General features: G+C 55.1%; 2 protein-coding genes across 2 annotated transcripts in view; both read right to left on the bottom strand.

Moving 5' to 3' along the window:
* Positions 1-10834, bottom strand: part of LOC133359975 (uncharacterized) — a 341563-nt gene extending 330729 nt beyond the window's left edge. Inside the window, exon 1 of the mRNA XM_061578541.1 lies at positions 10764-10834. The gene's annotated coding sequence lies outside the window, so the exon portion shown is untranslated. The remainder of the gene's footprint in view (positions 1-10763) is intronic.
* Positions 1789-26046, bottom strand: part of LOC133359918 (mucin-5B-like) — a 50315-nt gene continuing 26057 nt past the window's right edge. Inside the window, exons 12-22 of the mRNA XM_061578478.1 lie at positions 25058-25232; positions 23670-24881; positions 16295-17625; positions 15592-15632; positions 12944-13124; positions 8759-8869; positions 7883-7923; positions 6461-6586; positions 4949-5003; positions 3573-3693; positions 1789-3205 (exon numbers count right to left, since the gene is read on the bottom strand). Coding sequence (XP_061434462.1) covers positions 2941-3205; positions 3573-3693; positions 4949-5003; positions 6461-6586; positions 7883-7923; positions 8759-8869; positions 12944-13124; positions 15592-15632; positions 16295-17625; positions 23670-24881; positions 25058-25232 — 3659 coding nt within the window. The 3' untranslated portion in view covers positions 1789-2940. The remainder of the gene's footprint in view (positions 3206-3572; positions 3694-4948; positions 5004-6460; positions 6587-7882; positions 7924-8758; positions 8870-12943; positions 13125-15591; positions 15633-16294; positions 17626-23669; positions 24882-25057; positions 25233-26046) is intronic.

Raw genomic sequence — 26046 nt, 5'->3', positions numbered from 1 at the left:
GGACTGGCACCCCGGGGGGCTATGTGGTGCCACAGCGACGGGGCCGCTCTGCCGAGCCAGGGAGCCGCCCGGCTTCCCCCACCGCACTGCCCCCCATCACCCGCCCCACATAAGCACACACCCGCACAGCATCCCCCCCCCCCCCCATAGAGCTGGAAGGGAAGGTTACCTGATCGACCGGTTTTTATCCGAGAGACCCTTATCGGGATTAATTCTCACGGTTTCCGGCGATCAGGGAATTGGATGACCTCCCCCGTGCTACGTGGTACCCGCGGCGCTGCTGCCGGCCTTAATATGGTGTGGTCGCGGCGTGGGGCATTCGGCCACCGCGGTTGAGGCGCATTTCCCCCCACACACACCCCCACGAGTCGACGGGGCAAGCAGGGGAGGCACGAGACAGCATGAATAGCGGGGTCACAGGGGCTGTTGCGCATAGTCATGGGGGGTTGGGATAATTGCGCTTGAGCGCGCAGGCCCCATTGTTAGGAAGGGTAAGGGAGTAATTAGGATGTACGCCGCCAACGTCGCTCACTGATTAGCATATCAACAGCGCCTGGGGACTGCCGTGCGCGGGCTTGGGGTGCACGAGCCCATTGTTCAGCGCAGCATCCCCTTTGGAGGTAGGGAGGATAAATAGAGGAGCGCAGAGGGGAAATCGCTCTCTTACTCCAGCGCCAGGCGACCAGACGCAGCTCGAGCCAGCGACCCGGACGTCCGTGCGACGCACCGAGGCACGCGGTTAACACAAGGATCAGCGGACCGCCGTGGACACTTAACAGTGAGTAAGAAGGTGAATTAGAATCATAGCCGATAAATAGGGAATAGGTGCCGGTTTAGTGGAATAGGCCAGCCTCGTCGACTCACTAATTCAACATTAGTTATCAGGTAATAAATCATTATAGCGAAGCGTGGTCTCGCGTGATCTTGTCGTGCAGTGTGAGCGTGTGGGTGCGCGGTGTGCACAGTGGTTCGCCACGTGAGTGAGCGCTGCGCGGAGCTGAGCGCGCGGGTTGCGCGTGGGTACGCAGTGATTCTGTGGTGCTGCGGCTCGCCTCAGGGGAGCGCTGCGCAGAGCGGTGCGAGAGTGGGTGTCGCGTGTGTTCACTCCGTGTGTGATACAGGTGCGCGAGTATAACGTGAGTTGAGTTGGAGTGCGCGGAGCGGCGTGTGTGTGGGCGTGCGTGCGTAATCGGCGTCCCCCAGGTGCGCGCTCATAACGTAAGCGGCCAGCAGGCGGCGAGCGCTGCGCAGAGCGGCGCAAGAGTGCGTATCGCGTGTGGAGCTGTATGCGTGTATGCGCGCACGTTCACTACGTGTATAATACGGATGCGCATTGGTAACGTGCCGCACAGGGCTATACTGCGAGCACGGCGTTTGATTGACGATGATGTGCGCACGTATGCTCGCAGCGTGGGAGCGCGGCGCGAGGCTGTAAATAGTAGGGGTGTCGCGTTCGAATGCCGGCGAAACCGTAGCGGGTAATAGGGAGGTGGGGTAACGTAAACGAATAGGGGATGCAGGCGGGAGGGATCTCGGGGGCTAGCGACCCCCACAAGACACACAGAGACACACACAGAGACACACAGACACACAGAGACACACAGAGACACACACAGAGACACACAGACACACAGAGACACACACAGAGATACACAGACACACAGAGACACACAGAGACACAGAGACACACAGAGAGCTGCAGAGAGCCGCAGGCATCGCGAGACGCACCGGTGCACGTGGGAATGAATTCACAGCCGAGTCGGTGAGATGCAATGGAAGCGACGTTTATTGTTACTCTGAGACACACAGAGACACACAGAGACACACAGTGAGACACAGTGAGACACACAGAGACACACACGGGGGTGGCGGTGGTGGTGTCGGTATTGGCACTGCGCCAGTGATGAAAGCGGCGTTGGTGGTGGAGGTGGCATTGATGATGGTAGCAGCGGTGATGGTGGTTGTGGTGCGGTGGTGGTGGTGTTTGTTGTGCGGTGGTTGTGCTGCGGTGGTGGTTGTGGTTGTGCTGCAGTGGTTGTGGTTGTGGTGAGTGTAACTCTCCAACACGTGGCTTCACGGCGGGGCATCGCGGGTTCATGGGTGACTGAATGGACGAGTGAGGGGACAAGTGACTGAATGGACGAGTGGACAAGTGACTGAATGGACGAGTGAGTGGACAAGTGACTGAATGAACGAGTGAGTGGACAAGTGACTGAATGGACGAGTGAGTGGACAAGTGACTGAATGAACGAGTGAGTGGACAAGTGACTGAATGAACGAGTGAGTGGACAAGTGACTGAATGATGAGTGAGTGGACAAGTGAATGAATGGATGGACAAGTGAGTGACTGATGTCACGAGTGGACTGACTTGATGAGTGAATGACTGACTGAATGAAAAGAGCCACAGTCTGGAACACACACGCTCATCGTGATCGCCAAGATCACCTCGTCGTCGCACGCACGCACAGACACACACACACAGACGCACACACACACAGCACAGACACACACACAGACGCACACACACAGACGCACATACACAGACACACACACACACAGATGCACACACACAGACGCACACACACACACGCACACACGCACGCGCACTCATCGTAATCGCCAAGATCACCTCGTCGTCACACGCACGCACACACAGACGCACACACAGAGACGCACACATGTCAGATCGGTGGTGGTGGTGGTGTGGGTCACGGGGAGAGTGTGAGTGTGTGTGGGTCACTCAGAGGTCACGGCGGTGGTGTGAGTGTGTGGGGGTCATTCAGAGGTCACGTGGCTAGTGTGTTTGTGGGTCACTCAGAGGTCACGGGGCTGGTGTGTGTGTCGCTCAGAGGTCACGAGGGGGGCGTGGTCGTGCTTAGGTCACGGTGGGCGGGGTCACGTCGCGGGGTCGCGGGGTCACGGGGTCACGAGGTCACATTTCACGGCGCGGGGCAGTCGGCGACGACGCAGCGGCAGCGCTGAGCGACGGCCACGCTGGCGCTCAGCGCTGTGCCGTTGGGGCACAGCAGCGGCACCGACACGAAGGCGGCGGTGGCGGTGCCGGTGATGGTGGCGGTGGCGGTGCCGGTGACGTAGCCGGAGCCGCTCGTCTCCCGGCAACAGGAGCAGCTGCTGCGCCACAGCTGAGGTGGAGCGGCGGTCGCCGTGGAGACCGAGGAGGAGGAGGAGGACCACGGGTTCGGCCTGCAACGAAGGTCAGAAGGTAAAGGTCGGCCCCCAGGTAGCCTCTAGCGGCAGGGCTGTCGGGGGCAAGTGCTGCCGGTAGAAAGTGGGTGTGAGGGTGGTTGGTGTTAATAATGGTGATGACACAATGATGATGACGATGGAACGATGGTGATGGTGTAATCATGGTGACGGTGTGACCACGGTGACGGTGTAGCCACGGTGATGGTGTAACGACGGTTACGGTGTAACCATGGTAACTGTGTAACCATGGTGACGGTGTAACCACGGCGCCGGTATAACCACGGTGACGGTGTAACCAAGGCGACGGTGTAACTACGGTGACGGTGTAACCACGGTGACGGTGTGACGTCTCCGTTGCGCTCACAGGCTGCTCGAGCTGCAGGCCCCCACACATTTGGTGACCTCCACGGGCCCCTCGCTGCTGCAGCCGCCCACGCTGACCAGCGTCCACACGCGCTGGGGCTGGCAGATCTCCTGGGGGGCTTCTAGGGGGGGGTAGTGGGGGGGGTGTAGTGGGGGTGGGGGTAGTGGGGGTGGGGGTAGTGGGGGTAGGGGGGGGGTAGTGGGGGTGTAGTGGGGGTGGGGGGTGGGGGTGGGGTGGGGGGTGGGGGGTGGGGTGTAGTGGGGGTAGTGGGGGTGGTGGGGGGGGGTAGTGGTAGGGTGTAGTGGGGGTGGGGGTGGGGTGTGGTGGGGGGTAGTGGGGGGTGGGGGGTAGTGGGGGTGGGGTTTGGTGGGGGGTAGTGGAGGTGGGGGGTAGTGGGGGGTAGTGGGGGTGGGGTGGGGTGTAGTGGGGGTGGGGGGGTAGACAGAGATACAGTAATCCCAGGTAGCCTCTAACAGGGATGTAGGGGCAAGTGCTGCTAAGTAGCGAGCAGCAGCAGTAATACACAAAGATCCCTCGTGTAGCCCCAGCAGACTGTTGGGGCAAGTGCTGTTAGCCAGCATCCTCACACACACTCGCACACACTCACAAAGACAAAGGTCTCCCGTGTAGCCTCTAACAGGGCTGTAGGGGCAAGTGCTGTTAGTAGCGAGTAGGAGCGCCTATGAAGGCTACCGGCACTGTGGCACACGAGGGGGTGGGTGGCCAGCACCACGCCCGGCCGCCTTTGTCTCCCCCAGTGGCGATGTTTACTACACAGTGCAACAGGTACTCATTTGAGTCGACCTAGGGGAGGCCCAGGACCGGTTCAGATAATCGTCACTGACGGTGTTGGCCGTGAGCGGGAATCGAACTCGGGTCGCTGAGTTCGTAGCGCAGCGAAGCGCTAACCACTACACCACCGCTCCCCATACACACACACAGACACACATAGACACACAGACACACACACAGACACACACGCACACACAGACACACACACAGACACACATAGACACACACAGACACACACATAGACACACACAGACACACACACAGACACACACACAGACACACACACAGACACACACGCACACACAGATACACACACAACACACAGACACACACACAGACACACACACACACAGACACAAACACACAAACACACACAGACACACACAGACACACACAGACACACACAAAGACACAGACACACACACAGACACACACACAGACACACACGTGCACACACACACACCACGCACACACAGACACACACACAGACATACACGCAGACACACACACAGACACACACAGACACACAGACACACGCAGACACGCGGTGAGGGTGAGTCAGTGCGATGTGAGTGTGAATTTACCATCGTTGCACTTGTAGGTGATGCAGCACCCGTGGACATCATAGACCACGCTCACCTAGCAGCAGGGACAGCGTCAGCACCATCATCATCATCAGCACCATCATCATCATCAGCACCATCATCATCATCAGCACCATCATCATCATCAGCACCATCATCATCATCAGCATCATCATCATCAGCACCATCATCATCAACATCATCATCATCAGCACCATCATCATCATCAGCACCATCATCATCAGCACCATCATCATTATCAGGGTCATCATTATCAGCACCATCATCATCATCAGCACCATCGTCATTATCAGCACCATCATCATTATCAGCACCATCATCATGAGCACCATTATCATCATCATCAGCACCATCATCATCAGCACCATCATCATCAGCACCATCATCATCATCATCAGCACCATCATCATCATTATCAGGGCCATCATCATCAGGGTTCCAGGCAGGTGATCTGGTGAGTGAGTGTATGAGTGAGTGTATGAGAAAGTGGCTGAGTGAGTGAGTGAGTGGCTGAGTGAGTGAGTGATTGTATGAGAAAGTGGTTGAGTGAGTGAGTGAGTGGCTGAGTGAGTGAGTGGCTGAGTGAGTGAGTGAGAGTATGAGAAAGTGGCTGAGTGTATGAGAAAGTGGCTGAGTGAGTGAGTGAGTGTCTGAGTGAGTGAGTGAGTGTATGAGTGAGTGTATGAGAAAGTGGCTGAGTGAGTGAGTGAGTGTATGAGTGAGTGAGTGTATGAGTGAGTGTATGAGAAAGTGGCTGAGTGACTGAGTGGCTGAGTGAGTGGCTGAGTGAGTGAGTGGCTGAGTGGCTGAGTGAGTGAGTGTATGAGTGAGTGAGTGTATGAGTGAGTGTGTGAGTGAGTGTATGAGTGAGTGTATGCGTGAGTGAGTGAGTGTATGAGTGAGTGAGTGTATGAGTGAGTGTATGAGAAAGTGGCTGAGTGAGTGAGTGGCTGAGTGAGTGAGTGGCTGAGTGAGTGAGTGACTGGCTGAGTGAGTGAGTGGCTGAGTGAGTGAGTGGCTGAGTGAGTGAGTGTATGAGTGAGTGAGTGTATGAGTGAGTGTGTGAGTGAGTGTATGAGTGAGTGTATGAGTGAATGTATGAGTGAGTGAGTGTATGAGTGAGTATGTGTGTATGAGTGAGTGAGTGTATGAGTGAGTGTGTGTGTATGAGTGAGTGAGTGTATGAGTGAGTGTGTGAGTGAGTGAGTGGCTGAGTGAGTGAGTGTGTGAGCGAGTGGCTGAGTGAGCGAGTGGCTGAGTGAGTGAGTGGCTGAGTGAGTGAGTGAGTGTGTGAGTGAGTGAGTGTGTGAGTGAGTGAGTGGCTGAGTGAGTGAGTGTGTGAGCGAGTGGCTGAGTGAGCGAGTGGCTGAGTGAGTGAGTGGCTGAGTGAGTGAGTGTGTGAGTGAGTGGCTGAGTGAGTGAGTGGCTGAGTGAGTGAGTGAGTGGCTGAGTGTGTGAGTGAGCGAGTGGCTGAGTGAGTGAGTGGCTCACATTTGCACAGGTGTGTGGGTACTGGGGCTCCAGGCAGGTGATGCGGTGCTCGCTCAGCAACGCGGAGCCCTGTGACTCAGCACACTCCAGGAAGGAGCAATTGTCCTTGCTCCACTGATCCCCAACCTGCACACGGACACAGCAGAGGTCGCAAACGGGTTTTGATTCCTTACCCGTACCCGGCCGCACCAGGGTCACAAACGGGTACCCGTACCCGGCCGTACCCGTACCCTACCCGTACCCTACCCGTAACCGGCCGGGTACGGGTAGGGTACGGGTATCGGGTACCTGATTGCGACCTCTGGGATGAAGCCATGTTGCAGGCGCGGGTGGGTTGATTCTAGGAACTTGAATTGTGAGAAGAGACAAGACGTTGGGAAATGAGTGACAAACGGTGACTCACCAATGACTCACGGTCTACCCGTACCCGGCCGCACCAGGGTCGCAAACGGGTACCCGTACCTGTACCCGGCCGGGTATCGGGTAGCCGGGTATCGGGTCGGATACGGGTATCGGGTACCCAGTTGCGACCTCTGAGACACAGTCACCAGCGGGTCGCCTTTCAACAGACTGCTGGGGCCGTTAGTGTGGACGTGTGTGTGTGGACGTGTGTGTGTGTACACGTGTGTGTGTGTGTACGTGTGTGTGTACGTGTGTGTGTGTAAGTGTGTGTACGTGTGTGTGTACGTGTGTATGTACGTGTGGACGTGTGTGTGTGGACTTGTGTGTGTTTGTACGTGTGCATGTGTACGTGTGTGTGTGTGTACGTGTATGTGTGTGAGTGTGTGTGTAAGTGTGTGTACGTGTGTGTGTACGTGTGTGTGTACGTGTGGACGTGTGTGTGTGTACGTGTGTGTGTGTGTATGTGTGTGTACGTGTGTGTATGTGTGTACGTGTGTGTATGTGTGTGTGTACGTTTGTGTATGTGTGTGTGTACGTGTGTGTGTGTGTTTACGTGTGTGTATGTGTGTGTATGTGTGTGTGTACGTGTGTGTATGTGTGTGTGTATGTGTGTGTGTTGAACTTATTTCGCACCACCGTACGTATCCAACCGCGCTAATTGGAGGTACGGGGGGGGGGGAAGGACATGAAACTACACAACAGTGGGTGAGTGGGTGAGTTAGTGGGTGGCAAGCCGAGTTGGTGAGTGGGAAGGCGATTTGGTGAGTTGGTGAGTGAGTGGGAAGGCGAGTGGGTGAGTTAGTGGGTGGGTGGATGAGTGGGTGAGTGAGAAGGAAAATGGTTGAGTTGCTGAGTGGGTGGTTGAGAGAATGAGTGGGTGGGAAGGCAAGTGGGTGAGTTGGTGAGTGAGTGGATGAGTGAGTGGGTGGGAAGGCAAGTGGGTGAGTTGGTGAGTGGATGAGTGAGTGGGTGGAAAGGCAAGTGGGTGAGTTGGTGAGTGAGTGGATGAGTGAGTCTCACCTGGTACATCTTGCCGTTGTATTCACATGTCGGAGAAGGCTCTGTGACACGCCACACACACGACACCACCACGGACAGTCACCGCCAAAGAACCACACAGCCACTGCGCCATAGGTGAGCGGGTGAGTGAGTGGTGAGTGGGTAGCTAGGTAGGTGTTTAGGTGCCTGGGTCAGTGAGTGTGTGAATGAGTGTGGCTGTGTGAGTGATTACGTGGGTCAATAAGTGAGTGTGTCGGTGAGTAGCTGAGTGAGTGGCTCAGTGAGCGAGTGACTGTGTGAGTGAGTGGCTGAGTGAGTGGCTGAGTGAGCGAGTGGCTGAGTGAGTGGCAGGGTGAGTGAGTGGCTGAATGAGTGACTGTGTGAGTGAGCTGGTGGCTGAGTGAGTGAGTGGCTGAGTGAGCGAGTGGCTGAGGGAGTGAGTGGCAAGGTGAGTGAGTGGCTGAGTGAGCGAGTGGCTGAGTGAGTGAGTGGCTGAATGAGCGAGTGGCTGAGTAAGTGGCTGAGTGAGTGTCTGAGTGAGTGAACGATTGGCTGAGTGAGCGAGTGGCTCAGTGAGTGAGTGAGTGAGTGGCTCAGTGAGTAAGTGGCTGAGCGAGTGAGTGAGTGAGTGAGCGAGTGGCTGAGTGATTGGCTGAGTGAGTCTCTGAGTGAGCGAGTGGCTGAGCGAGTGGCTGAGTGAGTGAGGGGCTGAGTTAGTGAGTGGCTGAGTGAGTCTCTGAGTGAGTGAACGATTGGCTGAGTGAGCGAGTGGCTCAGTGAGTGAGTGGCTCAGTGAGTGAGTGGCTGAGCGAGTGAGTGAGCGAGTGGCTGAGTGAGTGGCTGAGTGAGTCTCTGAGTGAGCGAGTGGCTGAGCGAGTGGCTGAGTGAGTCCCTTACGAAGCACACACTCGTAGTTGCGGCAGCAGCTGCTCTGAGCGCTGCTCTCCATGAGCTCCATGAGAACGCTGCCCGGCGAACACGCCGGCACCGCACAGTCCTCCGGACAAACTACACACACACAGACACAGACAAAGATTCCCCGTATAGCCTCAACTGACTGTTGGGGCAAGTGCTGTTAGCGATCAACTATGAAGGCTGGCACGGATAATGAGGGGGTGGGTGGCCAGCACAACGCCTGACTGCCTTTCTTTCACCAGTGGCGATGTTTACACACCGCACCAGGTACTCATCTTAGTCGACCTAGAGGAGGCCCAGGGCCGGTTCAAATAAACGTGTTGGTCGGGAGCAGGAATCGAACTCGGGTTGCCAGGTCCATAGTACAGCGCGCTAACCGCTACATTGCCGCTCTCCACACAACAACAACAACCGCCATTCGCCACTAAGTGGCGCCGACATCACGATGGGGCTTGTGCCAGGCTATGTGCACGTTGAGGCCACGTGAAGTGTCGAACGCCCGCTGGCAGGAGGTCACGGGGCAGACCCAGGTGCCACGGGTTGACTGACTGAGATGACTGGCCGATGCACCACCTGTGCCCCCTACTGTGCCAACTTGCTGTGCTTTAGCCACCCGGTGCTCCGCTCGTTGTTGTGAGCGTCGCTCCTCTGCCCTTCGTTGTTGTTGGAGGGCGACTGCCTCCAACTGCCCAGTAGCGTCCTTCACGAGCCTCCTCCACAGATGCCGATCTTGACACCGCTGGTACCAGTCATGAGGAAGTCCACTCAGCTCCACATCCTCCCGTACCGAATCAGGCCATCTCTTCTCTAGCCCGTGCCGCGCCCGTTTAGCCCCCTCGATCCGGCCGAACAAAAGCTGTTAAAGCATGCGGTGGCTGGGCATGCGGGCTACATGACCCAGCCAACGCAGCCTTGCCCACCGGAGGAGCTCACCGATGGGACTTTGCCCAGATCTTTTAGGATTTGTGAGCTCATCATACAATCCAAGCCTGGCTAAACCCAGGATGGATCGTAGGCAGGCCAGCCTAAATGTTTCCAATCTGCGAAGATGCTCTATTAGGGGGGTCCACGTTTCGCAAGCGTAGAGAAGGGATGCAATGACCGTGGCTGAGAAGACTTGAAGCTTCGTGCGGAGCGACAGACCAGGTAGCTTCCACACAGTGTTACGCAACCAATGAAAAGAAAATGCCGCTCTACTGATTCGGAGTGAGACATCTGCTGTCAAACCGGAGCGCACTGCCCAGGTATGGGAAACTCTCCACTCTCTCCACAACTGCCCCATCACCAATTGGGAGTTGTGGGGGTGGGTTGCCCGATGGTACAAAATACCCAGGCAGGTGCTTAGTTTTGGTGGGGCTGATGGTAAGGCCCCACCTCTTAGTGGCACGCTCCAGGTTCAGCAGCAGGAGCTCCAACTCCTCCTCTGAGTGAGCGGCAATTACCAGATCATCGGCATATGTAACATGGTTGACCAATAGAGAGCCATCCCTTGACTGTACCCGGGCATCGATCAGCCTCCCATTGTATCTTTACCAAATAGAAATTCCTCTAGTACAGCCATCAAAGGCTTCACGAACTACGTGGTTGAAAAATATGTTAAATAATCTGGGAGCCAGAGGACATCCCTGTTGCACCGCAAGGTGTATAGGGTATGGCTCCAACTCCCGGCCACGTAGTTTTACCCGGGCCCGCTCACCATCATGAAGGTCCTTAATGATCGTGAGCAGAGGGTCAGGGACTCAGAAAGCACGAAGAACAACCCAGAGCCCAAGCCTACTGATGGTATCATAGGCCTTGACCAGGTCACTTAAAGCAGAGATGTAGGTCTTGTTGGAATTCCCTACACCTCTGCTGTAGCAAACAGACAGAAAATATGGCATCTGTGCAGGACCGTCCTTTCCTGAAACCACATTGGGGCTCCACAAGCCTCTCCTCAGCGTGCCTAGCAAGGCGATTTTGAATAATCCTTGCCAGGACCTTTCCCGACACACTGAGGAGTGAGATGCCCCTGTAGTTGTTACAGTCTGTGCGGTCTCCCTTCTTAAAGAGGGGGACCACAAGGGCATCCTTCCAATCCTGCAGAACCCGTCCAGTGGTCCAGACTGTTGTTATCATGTTATGTACGGCAGTCTGTACACAAACGCCATCTTCCCTCAGCATTTCGCTTGGGGAATCATCTCTGCCCGGTGCCTTTCCTGGTCTCAGACTCCGGATCGCCTTCAGTACTTCCTCAACAGATGGTACCTCAGCCAGCCACTCACAGGGAGTGACTTCTTCAAATATTTGAGGCACCGCAGCCTCAGCAGGGTTATCCCAACTTTGTGCCATGATGTTTTCCAGGCTGAGAGATTTCCCCTCCCCAGGGAATTCACAGAAATGCTCAGCAAATCTGCAAACCTGTTCCTGGGGGTCGGAGATTGGATCACCGTTTTTTCCCATCATGATGATAATAGGTGTGATGCTGCAGGTTCCTTTTTTAATGGAGTTAAATAGGGATTGTGATGGCGGGCCATTGAGGCAGACTCCATCTCCTCAGCAACCCACGACCACCACCCATCCTTGCAGCACCTCACGGCTCTCCGAACCTCCGAGCGAAGGCTGCGGTAAACCTCCTCATTCTCTGATGTGAGATGCTGTAGACGATTAGAGTGGGCCTGTCGCTTTTTCTCAGCCATCCTGAACACCTCCTCTGTCAGCCAGGGTCTCTGGGGAGGTCTGGACCGCGTACCCAAAGCCACCATTGCAGCTGCCTGAGTCACAGTCCTAAACCTCACCCATTTACCCTCAACATCTGGAGGAGTGGGGGACGATGCCAACCCCAGCCGCAAGCGATGATGAAATTCACACTTGCAACTTTCATCAGCTACCCGAGACCAGGCCACCTTAGGTTGGAATGGGGTCCTGGGTGTACACCCACCACCGGAGTGGAAGAATGGCAGGCGCATCTTACAGATGACTAGTCGATGGTCAGAGGGCAGATCAGCTCCACGGTAGGTACTGGTGTCAAGGACATGGGCCCGCATCCGCTGTTCTGTCACTATGTAGTCCAGCAGATGTTCTTGCTTGGACCCGGCATGCATCCATGATGTTGTGTGGATGCGCCGATGCCGGAACAGCTTGTTGGTAATTACAAACCCATGGGCTGCACACAAATCTAGCAGCCTCCTACCATTGTTATTGAGCTGATCTGGCTCATGCCTTCCAATCACTCCAGACCAGGTGCCAGCATCATGACCAACTCGGGCATTGAAGTCACCCAATAAGATCATTCTATCCCGAGGGGCCACTTTAGCCAGCACCAGTGACAGGAGGTCATAGAAGGCATCTGACTCATCGGCCTTACCTGCATCCTTCAACGGATGTTCGTCTTTGGTGGGGGCATAAGTAACCACGACCACCACTCCTCGCCTCTGGTTGATGGGAAGGCGAGCCCAAAGTAGCTTCCCACACCTCACCGCCACGCTCCCACGCCCCCTTCATTCTTTTATTCAGAAGAAGAGCAACTCCCTGTTGTTTGGCAGTCTCCTGCCCCGAGTAGAGGACTGTCCACCCCTCATGGTGACAGAAGCCAGAGCCGGTCCACCAGACCTCCTGAATGCCACAGAGATCCAGGCGGTACCGGTCCAGCTCCCGACAGAGGAGTGGCAGCCTCTCCTCCGCAGTGAGCATTCGAACATTCCGTAGTGACTTTTTGTTGTTTGTGGAGGAGCCCCGAGGGTAAAGATTCAATCTCCTGGCTCCGCCAAATGGGGTTTGGCCAGGAGACGTCATCAACGCCTGTCCCCCCAGGGCCTCCGGAACAAGCTTATTAATTAGACACACAGACACACACAGACGCACACACAGAGTCACACACACAGAGTCACACACACAGAGATACACACACACAAACCTACACAGACAGACACACACACATAGAGACACACACACACACACACAGACACACACACACACAGAGACACACACACACACAGAGACACACACACAGAGACACACACACAGACACACACACACACAGACACAGACACACACACAGACACACACACAGACACACACACAGACACACACACAGAGACACACACACACAGACACACAGACACACACACAGACACACACACACAGACACACAGACACACACAGAGACACACACACACAGACAGTGCGTACCACACTGGTAGTGCGGGCAGCACTCTCCGGGCCGCGTGGTGGCGACGGCGAAGGATCCGCGCTTGGGGCACTCCTTGCCGGCGGCGGCGCTCTGGTCGCAGGCCGCGGTGACGGCTCGCTGGGCCCCCGTGCACGAGTCGACGAACAGCGACACGCACGGCGTCATAGGCCTCTCCAACTCCTGGCAGCGGCAAGGTGGAGGGTGTAGTGGTGTAGTAGTGTATAGTGTAGTGTATAGTGTGTAGTGTATAGTGTGTAGTGTAGTGTATAGTGTAGTGTATAGTAGTGTAGTGTATAGTAGTGTATAGTATAGTGTAGTAGTCTATAGTGTAGACAGTCCCCGGGTTACGGACGGGTTCCCCACGAACGATCCGTAACCCCCCAAATCAACGACAGAATCCCACAGCCGCACGTAGTTTGTCGCCTCCCCTACAAACCCATCATCACTCGGTCCATTTCCCATCGCTGCCCCGCATCGAATCCCTCTACGATACGTCCTGGACTTGTCTACGATTCTTTAATTTCGATGGAATATCTACCCTCCCGCTAACCACACCCCGTTGTTAAACTCACGGGACATTTTACTGCATCGCCATTGTGTATCATGAACACCATGGAACATTTGAACGTCAGTTGTTAACAGAAAGCGGCAGCTTCCGAAAAATAAAAATCATCTTCTTGGTTCTTTTGGTAAAGTCACGTAGAAGGGAAATAATAAAATAATAAAATTTTACATAATAAAATAATTCTCACGACGTTTCGGCCACAACGCAAGCAGCCGTCCGTTGTGGCCGAAACGTCGTGAGAATTGTATTTTATTATGTTTTATTTTTATTATTTTATTATTTCCCTTCTACGTGACTTTACCGAAAGAACCAAGAAGATGAATCCCTGCAGTCACGAAAGCTTTAAATCGAAAAATAAAAATAAATCAATTAATTGATTCATTTGTATTTTTTTTTACCTACGTGACTTTACCAAAAAAAACCCAAGAGTATGAATCCTTGCAGTCACGAAGGCTTCACATCTAGAATGTCCGTTTACCGTTCATTAGCCTAGGCCAACGGTCATCTCCGATGACCGTGAGCGAATCGGGGTGTGATTGCGTCAACTCAGGTACGTGCGGTGAAGAATGCGTGAGATGAGTTCAAAATGAAGAAAAGCAGCTGCAGCAACTGAGAGTTACGAGACGGCGTGGCGGTTAATCCGCACGGAACCAATGTAAGAGCTCGAGCGAGAGTGCAGAGTGGCTATACACCACCGCCGCTTTGGGGAAGACTTGGGGAAGACGCTGCACCGCCTTACGCCTCTCCGCTCTGCAGTATTCATTTGCAACCTCACTGCGCCAGAGGTCGCAACTGGGTACCCGATACCCGTACCCTACCCGATACCCGGCTACCCGTACCCGGCCGGGTACGGGTAGCCGTTTGCGACCCTGGTGCGGCCAGGTACGGGTACGGGTAGGCCGTGAGTCACTGGTGAGTCACCGTTTGTCACTCATTTCCCAACGTCTTGTCTCTTCTCACAATTTAAGTTCCTAGAATCAACCCACCCGCGCCTGCAACATGGCTTCATCCCAGATGTCGCAATCGGGTACCCGTAAATCAATGCATAGATTGATGCTTATGTGATTGTGGTTATGGTTGTACTTTATTAATCCCTAATCTCTGCCATTGCATACAATGAAACAAGAAATGATAAAAAAGTAAAAACAGAGCAATGTAATACAACACACTATTAGACATTATTAGACATGTGTTAGTGAATTTTCAAATATTTTCGGCAGGAAATGAGTTTTCAGATTTAGATATTTTTCTGGGTTGAGATCCCCAGACACCCTCGAAGATTTGGTCCCCCCCAATGTTGACTCCATGGCTACGGCCGTGGTGTATAGTGTACTTTATCGTAGTGTGGTGTATAGTGTACTTCATCGTAGTGTGGTGTGTAGTGTACTTCATCGTAGTGTGGTGTGTAGTGTACATATGTAATGTGAGGATATACCCGGGTTGCTGATGGATCACACCTCGTTACGATGATTGGCTCTGCCGGTCCTGGCCCATAGCCAATGGGGGGAAGTCTAGGGGCGTGGCCCTGACGTAATGGGAAGGTGACATCTGTAAGTAGAGGATTGGATCTGCTGGCTTTAGCCACAGCCAATAGGGGGACGAGTCAGGGGTGTGGTCCTGGGAACGTACCATGGAGTCTAGAAGATTCCATAGAGGTTAACCAGGATTGGTGGAAAGGTACCACGTGACCCGGGTATTAAAAGGGGTGGAGACGAACAACACGTGGTCAGATCTGGAACGAACGGAGGGTGAGGCCACGCTGGAGCGGGGTCCAGGCTGCCACGTGGCCGTGCGTGTCTCTCTCTCTCTCCCTCTCACGCTGTCTGTCAGCAGCATGAAGGAGTAAGATGGGAGTGTTGTGAACGAAAGACAAATAAAGACCGGATTCCAGAAGTCGCTTCCACGACCATTATTACACATATGTAGAACTTCTGGTGGGGAACAGCCGTTGTTGTTGTTGTGCGTGTGAGTTTGTGTATGTGTGAGTTTGTGTGTGTGAGTTTGTGTATGTGTGAGTTTGTGTGTGTGTGAGTTTGTGTGTGCGTTAGTTTGTGTGTGCGTGACGTCCCCACAGGCACTCACCTTGCAGACCGTCGCCGGAGACAGAGTCGTGGCTGCTGAAGCTGCAACACAAAGACGGGAGGTCACGTCTGGGGCAAACGGGGGCCCACTCACGTCCAGCCCACCAGCCCAGGGCATCCCCCCCCCGCACAACCACCCACTCATCCATTCATTCACTCACCGACTCATCCACTCATCCACTCACCCACCCACCCACCCAACCACTCACCCACTCACCCACTCATCCACTCACCCACCCATCCACTCACCCACTCAACCACCCACCCACTCAACTACCCAACCACCCAACTACTCGCTGACTCAACCACCCAACCACTCACCCACCCAATCACTCACCCGCCCGCCCGACCACCCAGCCACCCACTCACCCACCAACCCACTCATCCACCCACCCACTCATCCACCCACCCACTCATTCACTCACCCACCCAACCACCCACTTAACCACTGACCCAACCACCCAGGAAGACAACCGCTTGTGTTATTTTCTGTTATTTTCTTTGAACCTATCTACGTGACTTTACCGAACGACCCAAGAATTAGAATTCCTGCAGTCACGAAAGTTTTACGCCTATACAAAGATAAGTGTGTAGTAGTGTAGCGTGTAGTGTACAGCAGAATGTTAAACTTCTCTGGAACCACCACCGTTGCACGTAGCCAACTGTGCTAATCAAAGTGCAGCTCTCGTGTGTTGCGAACAAACCTGCTGGCGTGCCGGGCAGCGTCGTGGTCGTGACATTGGACTTGGCCCTGCAGAGGAAGCGAACGGCGTAGTTGAGGCACAGCGGACTGGCGGCACTCTGGTCGGCGTTGCGGCAGACGAGGCCGAGGAGACGCTCGCAGGTGACCGCCTGGCCCAGCGTGGAGACGTCGCGGCCGGGGTACATCACGGCCCGGCACTGCACGGCCACCGGCTCCGCGCAGACGTCGAACCCCCGGCTCCGGATCCTCTCGATCGTCTCGACGTCGCCGCCGTTGTCCGGCGTCGGCGAGTCCACGTCGAGCCAGGGCGTCCACTCGTCTGCCGGAGGAGGAGTCTCCGCGCTCGGGGCGGGGAGGGAGGGAGAGGGCCCGGACAGGGCCGTGACGGACTCCGTCGTGACGCGGCTGGAGCCCAGGCTGAGGGTGGCGACGGGGTGGAGAGTTTGCGGCGAAGTCGCCCCGCTGCTGCTCCGCTTGGCGTCGGTCGTCGCGCTTCCCGGGAGGGAGACCGCCGTGAACGGTGATGTCGGTCTCGTCGTCGTCGTCGTCATCTTTGGCCTGGCCGGCGGGGCGCAGAAGAACTTGACGGCGTAGTTGAGGCACAGCGGCCTGGTCCCGTTCTGGTCGGCGTTGCGGCAGATGAGGCCGACGAGACGGTCGCAGATCACCTTCTGCCCCAGCGTGGCGACGTCCCGGCCCGGGTACATCACGGCCTCGCACTGCACGGCCACGGGCTCCGAGCAGACGCTGACGCCCGTGCTCCTGACCTTCTGGATGGTCTCGATGTCCCCCTCATTGTCCGGCGTGGGCGCGTCCACGTCGAACCAGCGCGTCCACTCGGCCGGCTTGATGTCGGGCTCCGTGGAGTTCGCGTCCGACGAAGGCGAAGTCGTAACCGGGCTCAACGACACTCCCGGAGCGACGGAAGATGACGCGGCGGTCGGCCTCGTCGGCGGCGGCCTGGTCACCGGTCCACAGAAGAACTTGACGGTGTAGTCCAGACACAGCGGCCTGCTCCCGCTCTGGTCGGCGTTGCGGCAGATGAGGCCGATGAGACGGTCGCAGATCACCTTCTGCCCCAGCGTGGAGATGTCGCGGCCGGGGTACATCACGGCCTGGCACTGGACGCCCACGGGCTCCGAGCAGACGTCGACGCCCGCGTTCCTGATCCTCTCGATGGTCTCGATGTCCCCCTCGTTGTCCGGCGTCGGCACGGACACGTTGAGCCAGGGCGTCCACTCGGCGGGCTTCACGGTGAGCTCCGTGGACGCGGCAGGAGTGGGCCCGGCCACCGTGGTGGTCGTCTTGGTGAGGCCCGGGGCCCCCGGCGATCTAGAGACGGGCGAAACAATTCAATAAACATTTGGGCTCAGTTGTGCGGGGCACTTCAAAATACAAACTCTCTTGTAATAAAGCTCGTTGAGGCGACTTCTGGAATCCGTGTTTTATTCAACTTGCATTACAGCTTTCCTTCACGCTGATGACAGGCAGCGTGAGAGAGACAGATAGAGAGAGAGACGTGCCGCCACGTGGCAACCCGGAGCCCCGCTCCCGCGTGGCCCCCTTCCTCTGTTTGTTCCCGTTCTGACCACGTGTCGTTCGTCTCCACCCCTATTTAATACCCGGGTCACGTGGTACGTTTCCGCCAATCCTGGTTAGCCTCCATGGAATATTCCAGGCTCCCTCGTAGGCTCCCGGGGTCACGCCCCTGACTCCTCTCCCCATTGGCTCTGGCCAAAGCCAGCAGAACCAATCCTTTACTTGCAGCTGTCACCTTTCCATTACGTCAGGGCCACGCCCCTAGGCTTCCCCCCATTGGCTATAGACCAGGACCGGCAGAGCCAATCATCATGACGAGTTGTGATACGTCAGTGAGCCGGATATATCCTCACATTACACTCTGACTAATAAAATTACTGCCCAATCATTTCAGCTCAAGGCTTGGCATATTTAAACAATATACTGCATTTTAATTTTACTTAATGGTATGATTCGTATTGATGAATTCCTCCCCCGATGAAGCGCATGAAAATGGAATGACCCATATTGATACATTCAATGCAATACACAGCGGGCTCATGCAGATCATCCCAGGACACTTTAAAATACAAAACTCTGACGATAATAAACACGTTCCTTCGGAGTGGGCAGGTAGGAACTGGGTTGGACAGCGCGTCCGTGCATGACAGACAGACAAATAATCCCTGGTGGGCAGTGTGGAAGCTGTTGTTCCTACCTGTATAAGTGTAGTGTATCGTGTCGTGTACAGTGTCATGTGTAGGTTAAACGTTGAGTTTTATAAGGGCACCACGGGGTGACCAGCCCCACCCCACCCAGCCCCACCCCTCCCACCCCCCACCCAGCCCCACCCTCCCCACCCAGCCCCTCCCTAGCCTCCACACCCTCCCCTCCCCACCCAGCCCCACCCTCCCCACCAGCCCCTCCCCAACCTCCCCTCCCCACCCAGCCCCACCCTCCCCACACAGCCCCTCCCCACCCTCCCCTCCCCACACAGCCCCTCCCCACCCTCCCATAAACTGAATCACCTTCAGGCTGTGAATGTTGAAAGAAACACGAGGCAAAAAGATCCGCTTTTTTTCCTTTCAAGGCTTCCATTTTATGACTAGAGCCACCCTCCCCCAGTTCCATTTTGTGAATGAAACATCGCCCCGTCTCCTCATTGGTCCAAGTCGCGGCGGTGCCCCCCCCCCCCCCACCACTAACCCCCCCCCTCTACCAACCCCAACCCACCGCTCCCATTGGTCGGCACCCCCGAGTCAATGGGAGGGCTCTGGTGGGGCGGGGCCATGCACGATAGACAGACAGACAAGTAATCCCTGGTGGGCAGCAGTGTGGAAGCTGTTGTTCCGACCTGTATTACCACTAGCTACTCATTCCAGCTCCAGGATTGGCTAATTCAAACCTTTTATTTTCTTAGCTAGTGGTACAATCTGTATTTATTTATTCCCCTCCACCAGTGAAAATCATTAAATGGTCTGACCCAGCTTGCGCAATCAATCACGAGGGAGACTGAATCCGGATCAGACTGGTTCGAGTCAGAGCAACCACGTGATGAGACACGTGGTCATTTATCAAGAAAACCATTGACGCTTGGCCCCCATGACAGGCAGAAGTACAGGCGACCCCCGCACCTACAGCCACTCACTACAGGCGATCCCCGCACACCTACAACCACTCACTACAGGAGACCCCCTGCACCTACAACCACTCACTACAGGTGACCCGCACACCTACAGCCACTCACTACAGGCGATCCCCGCACACCTACAGCCACTCACTACAGGCGACCCCCTGCACCTACAACCACTCACTACAGGTGACCCGCACACCTACAACCACTCACTACAGGAGACCCCCCACACACCTACAACCACTCACTACAGGCGACCTCGACACACCTACAGCCACTCACTACAGGCGACCCCCACACACCTACAACCACTCACTACAGGCGACCCGCACACCTACAACCACTCACTACAGACCCCCCACACACCTACAACCACTCACTACAGGCGACCCCCACACACCTACAGCCACTCACTACAGGCGACCCCCACACCTACAACCACTCACTACAGGAGACCCACACACACCTACAGCCACTCACTACAGGCGACCCACACACCTACAACCACTCACTACAGACCCCCCACACACCTACAACCACTCACTACAGGCGACCCCCACACACCTACAGCCACTCACTACAGGCGACCCACACACCTACAACCACTCACTACAGGCGACCCGCACACCTATAACCACTCACTACAGGCGACCCACACACCTACAACCACTCACTACAGGCGACCCACACACCTACAACCACTCACTACAGGCGACCCGCACACACCTACAACCACTCACTACAGGCGACCCACACGCACCTACAGCCACTCACTACAGGCGACCCGCACACACCTACAACCACTCACTACAGGCGACCCACACACACCTACAACCACTCACTACAGGCGACGCACACACCTACAACCACTCACTACAGGCGACCCACACACACCTACAGCCACTCACTACAGGCGACCCGCACACACCTACAACCACTCACTACAGGCGACCCACACACACCTACAACCACTCACTACAGGCGACGCACACACCTACAACCACTCACTACAGGCGACCCACACACACCTACAACCACTCACTACAGGCGATGCACACACCTACAACCACTCACTACAGGCGACCCACACACACCTACAGCCACTCACTACAGGCGACCCGCACACACCTACAACCACTCACTACAGGCGACCCACACACACCTACAACCACTCACTACAGGCGACCCCCGCACCTACAGCCACTCACTACAGGCGACCCCCACACACCTACAGCCACTCACTACAGGCGACCCCTGCACCTACAGCCACTCACTACAGGAGACCCACACACACCTACAGCCACTCACTACAGGCGACCCACACACACCTACAACCACTCACTACAGGCGACCCCCACACCTACAACCACTCACTACAGGAGATCCCCACACACCTACAGCCACTCACTACAGGCGACCCACACACACCTACAACCACTCACTACAGGCGACCCACACACACCTACAACCACTCACTACAGGCGACCCACACACACCTACAACCACTCACTACAGGCGACGCACACACCTACAACCACTCACTACAGGCGACCCACACACACCTACAACCACTCACTACAGGCGACGCACACACCTACAACCACTCACTACAGGCGACCCACACACACCTACAGCCACTCACTACAGGCGACCCGCACACACCTACAACCACTCACTACAGGCGACCCACACACACCTACAACCACTCACTACAGGCGACCCCCGCACCTACAGCCACTTACTACAGGCGACCCCCACACACCTACAGCCACTCACTACAGGCGACCCCTGCACCTACAGCCACTCACTACAGGAGACCCACACACACCTACAGCCACTCACTACAGGCGACCCACACACACCTACAACCACTCACTACAGGCGACCCTCACACACCTACAGCCACTCACTACAGGAGACCCCCACACACCTACAACCACTCACTACAGGCGACCCACACACACCTACAACCACTCACTACAGGCGACCCCCGCACCTACAGCCACTCACTACAGGCGACCCCCACACACCTACAACCACTCACTACAGGCGACCCGCACACACCTACAACCACTCACTACAGGCGACCCACACACACCTACAACCACTCACTACAGGCGACCCCCGCACCTACAGCCACTTACTACAGGCGACCCCCACACACCTACAGCCACTCACTACAGGCGACCCCTGCACCTACAGCCACTCACTACAGGAGACCCACACACACCTACAGCCACTCACTACAGGCGACCCACACACACCTACAGCCACTCACTACAGGCGACCCTCACACACCTACAGCCACTCACTACAGGAGACCCCCACACACCTACAACCACTCACTACAGGCAACCCCCACACCTACAACCACTCACTACAGGCGACACCTACAACCACTCACTACAGGCGACACCCACACACCTACAGCCACTCACTACAGGCAACTCCCGCACCTACAGCCACTCACTACAGGCGACCCGCACCTACAACTTAATTGGTTCCTGGATGGCGGTGGCAAGTGGAGCCGTCGTACGTTGAAACTTAATTGCCCGTAGGCCGCAATGTGACACAGTCGGGTTCCCTTCCTGGAAACCCGCTATTGATTCTAGATTTGAAGCTTTCGTGACTGCAAGGATTCATATTCTTAGGTTTTTTTCGGTAAAGTCACGTAGGTAAAAAATTCTAAATTAATAAAAGTAAAATAAAAATAAAATAAAAATCACGACGTTTCGGAGGCAACACATGCTTCCGTCTTCAGGTGGGACCGTCACAGCACGATTGCTGTAATCAAGTAAATGAGAAATTACAAGAGATACTACCCCGTACATATACTGGTTGAGGGGAGGGGGGATGGGCCAGGACCGGCCCACTTTTATTATTATAGTGTCAAGCCGCACCTTACCATAACAAAGGCTCAGTCCTTTGTTATGTAGACTAGCCGTAGTCTCAAGCCGCACCTCACCATAATAATAAAAGTGGGCCATTCCTGGCCCATCCCCCCTCCCCCCTCAACCAGTATATATACGGGGTAGTATCTCTTGTAATTTCTCATTTACTTGATTACAGCAATCGTGCTGTGACGGTCCCACCTGAAGACGGAAGCTTGTGTTGCCTCCGAAACGTCGTGATTTTAATTTAATTTTTATTTTACTTTTATTAATTTTGTTTTTTTACCTACGTGACTTTACCGAAAAAACCTAAGAATATAACCCATTATTGCCTTAATAGATTGCGTCAGTATAAATGTGTCGTAAAACCCTCCACCACCCGACACAGCCAATCATCCAGGTTTGCCACGTAAACAAAACGTGGCAATTCGTTGCTAGTTCAGCAGGCCAGTGTGTGTGCTGGAGAGTAAACCCAATACAACGTTTACAACTGTCAATGACAAACCTTACCAACTGGCCGTGCCGGGTGGTGGCGGGTTTCACGACACGTTGAATATGTACGTGATCTAAACCAAAAACAAATTCTATTGTCAGAAATAAATCTATAATGGGTAACGTCTTTGGGAAATGACCCTTTCTCATAGTAACCATGAGATAAGTCGACCACCATAAGTGCGTATTTATTTTTCGATTTAAAGCTTTCGTGACTGTAGGGATTCATCTTCTTGGTTGTTTCGGTATAGTCACATAGAAGGGAAGTAATAAAATAATAAAAATAAAACATAATAAAATACAATTCTCACGACGTTTCGGCCACAACGCATTCCTTCCGTTTGTTAATGCTACCCCCATCCCCTCCCTTTGATGCTGCTAATCCTGCATAATGCACGGGCATAATATGACTTTGAAACCCCCCGCCCACCTCCTACGCATTTCCCATAAATATGCTAAAATTCCTGTTGATTTTGTCAAGGCGCTCTCCTTCCCCCCTCCAACCCAGCATAAATATACGCTCCAAGCTTGGTGGTGTTTCATTCATCACCTGAGGACGGCTGCTTGTGTTGTGGCCGAAATGTCGTGAGAATTATTTTATTATGTTTCATTTTTATTATTTTATTACTTCCCTTCTACGTGACTTTACCGAAAGAACCAAGAAAATGGGTCACGTTGTTGGGAAATGACCCTTCCTCATAGTAACCACGAGATAAGTCGACCACCATAGGCACGTATTTATTTTTAACGACGCTATACCCCTGAGCAGTTGACTACTGCACGCACGACGGGAGCTGCAGACTTAAGCCCGGCGATGTTGGACGAGACAGTTTGACCCTCACCTGTCCGCTGGGGTCGGGGATGACGCCGATTTCAACGACACGGGTGGAGCGATGGACGGCGTCACCACGGTGGTCAGCTTCGTGGTCGTTGTCGTCGGCGGCCTGGTCGGTGGGGCGCAGAAGAACTTGACGGCGTAGTTGAGGCACAGCGGCCTGGTCCCGTTCTGGTCGGCGTTGCGGCAGATGAGGCCGACGAGACGGTCGCAGATCACCTTCTGCCCCAGCGTGGCGACGTCCCGGCCCGGGTACATCACGGCCTCGCACTGCACTGCCACGGGCTCCGAGCAGACGCTGACGCCCGTGCTCCTAACCTTCTGGATCGTCTCGATGTCCCCCTCATTGTCCGGCGTGGGCGCGTCCACGTCGAACCAGCGCGTCCACTCGGCCGGCTTGATGTCGGGCTCCGTGGAGTTGGCGTCCTCCGAGGGCGGAGTCGTAACCCAACTCAACGACACTCCCGAAGCGACGGAAGATGTCGCGGCGGTCGGCTTCGTCGGCGGCGGCCTGGTCACCGGTCCGCAGAAGAACTTGACGGTGTAGTCCAGACACAGCGGCTTGCTCCCGCTCTGGTCGGCGTTGCGGCAGATGAGGCCGATGAGACGGTCGCAGATCACCTTCTGCCCCAGCGTGGAGATGTCGCGGCCGGGGTACATCACGGCCTGGCACTGGACGCCCACGGGCTCCGAGCAGACGTCGACGCCCGTGCTCCTGATCCTCTCGATGGTCTCGATGTCCCCCTCATTGTCCGGCGTCGGCACGGACACGTTGAGCCAGGGCGTCCACTCGGCGGGCTTCACGGTGAACTCCGTCGAGGCCACGTTGGAGGTGAACGTCGTGAGGCCCGGGGAGCTCAAGGTGGCGGTCGTTTCCTGAGTCGCGGGAGTCTTCCTCACCGTGGTTGACGCCGGAGTCTTGCCAGACACTGGCGAGGGGCTGGTCGACAGCGTGGTGTGCGCCACATCTGGCTTGGTGGGACTTGCCGATGAATGTTCGGAGTCTGGTTTGGTGGGACTTGCCGATGAATGATCAGAGTCTGGTTTGGTGGGACTTGCCGATGAATGATCAGAGTCTGGTTTGGTGGGACTGGCTGATGAATGATCGGAGTCTGGTTTGGTGGGACTTGCCGATGACAACTGAGCCGCTGGGCTTGTGGGAGCAGCCGGAGTAGTGGAGGTGAGGTCTGTGCACTGGGGGACACCGCTCACGCAGTCGCTGCAAGAGAAGAGAGAGAGAGACGGCACTCAGGTTAGAGCATCCACACGCACTTAGTCTGTGGGCAATGTTAGAGAATGGTACAATGTTAGTCTATGGACCATGTGAGTCTATGGACCATGTGAGTCTATGGTACGATGCTAGTCGATGGTACAGCCTGTGTGTGAATCGCTGACCATGTCTTGACGACGGCAACATTGCCGCTGGTGGTGGTGGTGGCGACGATGACGTTGGTGGCGTTGTGGTCGAGGCGGACGTCGTCCACGTAGCAGGGGCACTCACGCAGCGCCACACAGCGGTGGGCCTCCTCGTCCCAGTAGGGACGCGCCTTGACGCAGCGCGGGTAGCAGCCTGTCAACAACAACAACATCAACAACAAACACAACAACAACAACATCAATAGCGAGGCACTAACGCAGCGGTGTGACTCCTCGTCTCAGTAGGGGCGAGCCTTGACGCAGCGCGGGTAGCAGCCTGTCAACAACAACAACATCAACAACAAACACAACAACATCAACAACAACAACCACCACCGCATTGTACATGTGTGTGTGTGTACGTGTGTGTGTGTACATGAGCGTGTGTGTACGTGTGTGTGTGTACGTGTGTGTATGTGTGTGTGTACGTGTATGTGTACGTGGGTGTGTGTACGTGTGTGTACATGAGCGTGTGTACATGTGTGTGTGTGTACGTGTGTGTATATGTGTGTGTACATGAGCGTGTGTGTGTGTACGTGTGTGTGTACGTGTGTGTACATGAGCGTGTGTGTGTGTGTACGTGTGTGTGTACGTGTGTGCGTACTTGTGTGTGTGTACGTGTGTGTGTACGTGTGTGTACATGAGCGTGTGTGTGTGTACGTGTGTGTGTGTGTACGTGTGTGTGTGTATGTTTGTGTGTACGTGTGTGTGTGTACGTGTGTGTACATGAGCGTGTGTGTGTGTGTACGTGACTGTGTGTGTACGTGTGTGTGTGTACGTGTGTGTGTGTGTACGTGTGTGTACATGAGCGTGTGTGTGTGTGTACGTGACTGTGTGTGTACGTGTGTGTGTGTACGTGTGTGTGTACGTGTGTGTGTGTACGTGTGTGTACATGAGCGTGTGTGTGTGTGTACGTGTGTGTGTACGTGTGTGTGTACGTGTGTGTACATGAGCGTGTTTGTGTGTAC

Source organism: Lethenteron reissneri, chromosome 66, assembly GCF_015708825.2.
Source record: "Lethenteron reissneri isolate LAM-NWPU_2019-01 chromosome 66, ASM1570882v1, whole genome shotgun sequence".
In the NCBI taxonomy this organism is placed as follows: domain Eukaryota; kingdom Metazoa; phylum Chordata; class Hyperoartia; order Petromyzontiformes; family Petromyzontidae; genus Lethenteron; species Lethenteron reissneri.
Note: the sequence above shows the minus strand (reverse complement) of the source record. Positions and strands in the feature narration are given on the sequence as shown.